Source organism: Vigna umbellata, chromosome 1 (assembly GCF_029865625.1).
Source record: "Vigna umbellata cultivar VRB3 chromosome 1, Vumbellata_1.0, whole genome shotgun sequence".
NCBI classification, from domain to species: Eukaryota; Viridiplantae; Streptophyta; class Magnoliopsida; order Fabales; family Fabaceae; genus Vigna; species Vigna umbellata.
In genome coordinates this window covers 51,307,315-51,312,389 of record NC_142165.1, presented here as the reverse complement: position 1 = coordinate 51,312,389, position 5,075 = coordinate 51,307,315, and the positions used below count along the sequence as shown (strand labels likewise).

At 45.0% G+C, this 5,075-nt stretch overlaps 1 protein-coding gene across 1 annotated transcript; it reads left to right on the top strand.

Moving 5' to 3' along the window:
- Positions 1-328: 328 nt before the first annotated feature.
- LOC148205689 (receptor-like protein kinase HSL1) lies at positions 329-4,627 on the top strand. Its single transcript, XM_088103683.1, has 2 exons — positions 329-3,489; positions 3,937-4,627. The coding sequence occupies exons 1-2, from the start codon at positions 879-881 to the stop codon at positions 4,326-4,328; spliced, it is 3,003 nt and encodes a 1,000-aa protein (XP_087959809.1). The 5' UTR covers positions 329-878; the 3' UTR covers positions 4,329-4,627.
- The last annotated feature ends 448 nt before the right edge of the window (positions 4,628-5,075 follow it).

Genomic DNA, 5,075 nt, shown 5'->3' with positions numbered 1-5,075 from the left:
ATAGGTTTATAGTATATATAGTTGCGATCGACTTCAAGATAATGACATTAATGTGTTTTCATTTTGGTGGAAAAGAACATCCTGTTGGAGAGTATGCTCGTAAGATGTTTACCAGAATTTAAAGTTTTTTATTGCTCTCTTCCCATACACTAAATAACAAAACAGTCAACCTATTAATTCAACGTAAAGACATAAAAACAGAGTTTTCAGTTTTTGGCACTCAAAAAATATTCACCAGTAGTAACGTAGATGATGCATAGATAGGGGAACTTGGAATCTACAAAGATTGGCGTCCAACTCATGTGCATTAACTCAACACCAAAAGGTGATACCTAAATAGCTCAATACAAGAATGATATGATTCCAAAGGGAGCAAATTTTGGCTTCTAGCATCATCAACAACACAAGATGTATGTTGAAACAAACAACAAACACCAATAGCGTATCTTCTTCTTATCTGTCCCAAACTACCTTCTAATGGTTGTTAGTTACATACTTTTTACCACCACTTGCGTGATCATCTATCTATAAGTCTCCTCCATTTTGCTTCCTGCACCATTCTGTACTGAAATTACAACCACCGCACACCATGTGTTTGTACTTAGGTTGGTTAATCTTGGGTTAAGAATTTATGAGTGGAAAATAGTGGAAGCCGCCGGAAAGAATGTGAGTAGTGTGTGTCGTGTCGTAACAAGGATAGAATAAGTAGTAGACAGTGTGATTTGGTCGGGGTCTCACAAGTGTCATCTTTGGTGCCAACTCAGCAAGTAGCACCTCTCCCTTTCACCGTTTCCCATTCGAATAAATTGAGGTCTCACTTCACTCCACTCCACTCCCACACTCACCACACTACTCTGTGTCGGAGAGGCAAGCCAAGAATGACCCAACCACTCCCCATCGTCGTTTACGTTCTGTTATCGGTAGTAGCTTTCGTATCGTGTCTCAACCAAGAGGGGCTTTACCTTTACCAACTCAAGCTGTCTCTCGACGACCCTGATTCTACTCTCTCCTCCTCCTGGAACCCCAGGGACGCCACCCCTTGCAACTGGTATGGTGTAACCTGCGCCGGCGATGCCTCCAACACCACTGTTACAGAATTGGACCTTTCCGACACCAACATCGGAGGCCCATTCCCTGCCAACATCCTCTGTCGTCTCCCCAACCTCCTCTCCATTAACTTCTTCAACAACTCCATCAACCAAACCCTCCCTCTCGACATCTCCCTCTGCCGCTCTCTCCGCCACCTCGACCTCTCCCAGAACCTCCTCACCGGTCCCCTCCCCGCCACGCTCCCGCTTCTCCCCAACCTCCGCTACCTCGACCTCACCGGCAATAACTTCTCCGGCCCAATCCCCGACTCCTTCGGAACCTTCCAGAACCTCCAGGTGCTCTCCCTCGTCTCCAATCTTCTAGAAGGTACCATCCCCCCCTCGTTGGGCAACGTCTCCTCTTTGAAAATGCTCAACCTCTCTTACAACCCCTTCTTCCCGGGTCGGATCCCTCCGGAGCTCGGCAACCTCACCAACCTCGAGGTTCTCTGGCTCACCCAATGCAACCTTGTCGGCGTCATTCCGACCTCCCTCGGGAACCTCAACAAGCTCCAGGACCTCGACCTCGCGCTCAATGACCTCTACGGCTCCATCCCGAGTTCGCTCACTCAGTTAACCAGCCTCACGCAGATCGAGTTGTACAACAACTCGCTCTCCGGGGAGTTCCCTCGGGGAATGGGGAATCTCACCCGCTTGAGGCTCCTCGACGCCTCCATGAACCACTTAACGGGGAAGATTCCCGACGAGCTTTGTTCTTTGCCGTTGGAGAGTCTTAATTTGTATGAAAACCGTTTCGAGGGAGAGTTACCGGCCAGCATTGCGGATTCCGAGAATCTTTACGAGCTTCGACTCTTCGGTAACCGCCTCACCGGCAGGTTACCGGCGAATCTTGGCAAGAATTCGCCGCTCCGGTGGCTGGACGTTTCGAGCAACCAGTTCTGGGGGCCTATTCCGGCGACGCTCTGTGATAATGGTGTTCTTGAGGAGCTTCTGGTGATTTATAATCTTTTCTCTGGGGAGATTCCGGCGAGCTTAGGCACGTGCCAGAGCTTGACACGTGTGAGACTAGGATTTAACCGGTTGTCCGGCGAGGTTCCCGCCGGCATCTGGGGGCTTCCGCACGTGTATCTTCTCGAGCTTGTCGACAACTCGTTTTCGGGTTCCATTGCGAGGACCATTGCGGGTGCCGGGAACTTGTCGCTGTTGATTTTGTCGAAGAATAACTTCTCGGGAACGATTCCCGATGAGGTTGGGTGGTTGGAGAATCTCGTGCAGTTTTCCGCCAGTGATAATAAGTTCACTGGCTCGCTTCCTGATAGCATTGTGAATCTTGGGCAGCTTGGGATTCTCGATTTTCATAATAACAGACTCTCTGGCGAGTTGCCGAAAGGGATTCGTTCGTGGAAGAAGCTCAACGATTTGAATTTGGCCAACAATGAGATTGGTGGTACGATTCCTGATGAGATTGGGGGTTTGTCCGTGCTGAACTTTCTAGATATTTCTAGCAACCGCTTTTCCGGGAAAGTCCCCCACGGGTTGCAGAATCTCAAGCTGAATCAGCTTAACTTGTCTTATAATCGTCTGACGGGTGAACTTCCCCCTCTCTTGGCTAAGGATATGTATAGGTCTAGTTTCCTTGGTAATCCTGGCTTGTGTGGAGATTTGAAGGGCTTGTGTGATGGTAGGGGTGAGGCAAAGAATGTAGGTTATGTTTGGCTGCTTCGAGCGATTTTTGTTGTAGCCACTTTGGTTTTCCTTGTAGGCGTGGTTTGGTTTTACTTTAGGTATAAGAATTTCCAGGACGCCAAGAGGGCGATTGATAAGTCAAAGTGGACGTTGATGTCGTTTCATAAACTGGGTTTTAGTGAAGATGAGATTTTGAATTGTCTTGATGAGGATAATGTGATAGGAAGTGGTTCCTCGGGTAAGGTTTACAAGGTTGTGCTTAGCAGTGGGGAGGTTGTTGCTGTGAAGAAGATATGGGGAGGGGTTAGGAAGGAGGTAGAGAGTGGGGATGTTGAAAAGGGTAGGGTTCAGGACAATGCTTTTGACGCGGAGGTTGAGACTTTGGGCAAGATCAGGCACAAGAATATAGTCAAGCTGTGGTGTTGCTGCACCACAAGGGATTGCAAGCTCTTGGTTTATGAATATATGCCTAATGGAAGTCTTGGTGATTTACTGCATAGTAGTAAAGGAGGGTTGTTGGATTGGCCAACAAGGTATAAGATAGCTGTGGATGCGGCAGAAGGCCTGTCTTATCTGCATCATGACTGTGTTCCCCCAATTGTTCATAGAGATGTGAAATCAAACAACATTCTATTGGATGGGGACTTTGGTGCGAGGGTGGCTGATTTTGGAGTAGCTAAGGCGGTTGAAACCACAGCAAAAGGAACTAAATCCATGTCCGTCATAGCTGGCTCTTGTGGCTATATTGCACCAGGTTAGTTAGCAGAATACATACATTTTTTTTTTAATTTTTTGTTGTTGATGAATTTGAGATGCATTTAGTTTAGTAGTGATTACTTCTGCATTTGGGGCTTAACTCGTAGTATATGGCGTGGCGGGTCACTAGTAGTTTGATTGTTGGTCCATTACTTCTAGAACTAGAAGTGTGCGTCTTATCCTCCTCACGCCTTACAAATCACGACGGTAGTTTCCTGCATGGCAATTGTTTTTAATGTTTTTGTTGCTTAGTGACAAGTTGTTTGCTTTTGTTTGCTTTTTTGTTGGCATTATAGATCTTTGTACTGATATTGTGATTATAATATAGGTATAGGATATTACATGCTTTAGAAACAGGTTGTCTATCATCTTCTGAATTTCTTTTACAATCAAACATTGAAACTATTTCTTTGGAGCCAAACATGATCCTTTTCTCCTACTGCAGAATATGCATACACGCTTAGAGTGAATGAGAAGAGCGACATATACAGCTTTGGGGTTGTCATACTCGAGTTGGTTACTGGAAGACGCCCGGTGGACCCTGAATTTGGAGAGAAAGACGTAGTTAAGTGGGTGTGCACTACCTTGGACCAGAAAGGCGTGGACCATCTAATTGACTCAAGGCTTGATTCTTGTTTCAAAGAAGAAATTTGCAAGGTCTTCAACATTGGACTCATGTGCACTAGTCCTCTTCCTATTAACCGGCCTTCAATGAGAAGAGTAGTGAAGATGTTGCAAGAGGTGGGCACAGAGAACCAAACCAAGCCTGCCAAAAAAGATGGGAAGCTATCCCCTTATTACTATGACGATGCCTCGGATCATGGAAGTGTTGCTTAATGAATACTTGCAAAGGTTGGAGTATTTGATGATCCAGAAGGGGGAGTTCGAAGCTTCTCTTTTACTAAGCCAGCTTCCCTCCGTGTTTTCAGCGCACGCTTTACAAAGTTGACTAAAGAAAAGAGAATTAGAGAATAGGATTTTTCTTTTTGTGGGGGAAAATAGAGGCTTGAGGAAATTGATGTTTCTATAAAAGTATGTCCATATCAAGAAGCTTCCCTACCAAAATTAAATTGGCGTTTTCGCATTACAAACTTGTATCAGAAATCAGAAATGATATTTCCATCCTTCAAAAGTTCTTTTGTGAGTACATTTATTGGAAAGACTTTTAGCTGACACTGGCATGGGCCAGGGAAGTTTTAAAATTGCAACATCAATGTGACAATGACTTCCAAATCCTGTTTATATTTTCTATAACTTTTAAACTTTTGGTTCTAGGAGTGTGCTTTTGAACCTACGAAGAATCTGAAATGGGGAAATGAGAAACCACAATTAAGGTAAAGGACAAAAGCAGTTAAGCACCGAGCACTGTTTCCCCATTTAATAGCTTCGAAATTCTGTAAGCACACAGTATAATTATTTCAGTTCCCTCCTGTTAGGTGAATGTATAGCCTGCTCATGCTTAAATGCTTATAATTTTTTAGATGTTTCAGATTAAATGTTTTGACAGTTCTCAGCTTGAGAATTTACTTCTCACGGTGCTCAAACAAATGTGCTGGGTACAGCTATAAGATCTGAGTCAATGAG

What these genes read in the sequence shown, in the direction of transcription:
- LOC148205689 (XM_088103683.1), top strand. Translation starts at nt 879, where the DNA reads ATGACCCAACCACTCCCCATCGTCGTTTACGTTCTGTTATCGGTAGTA. An exon ending in TTGTGGCTATATTGCACCAG is followed by an intron (nt 3,490 to 3,936) that starts GTTAGTTAGCAG and finishes CTCCTACTGCAG; the next exon opens with AATATGCATACACGCTTAGA.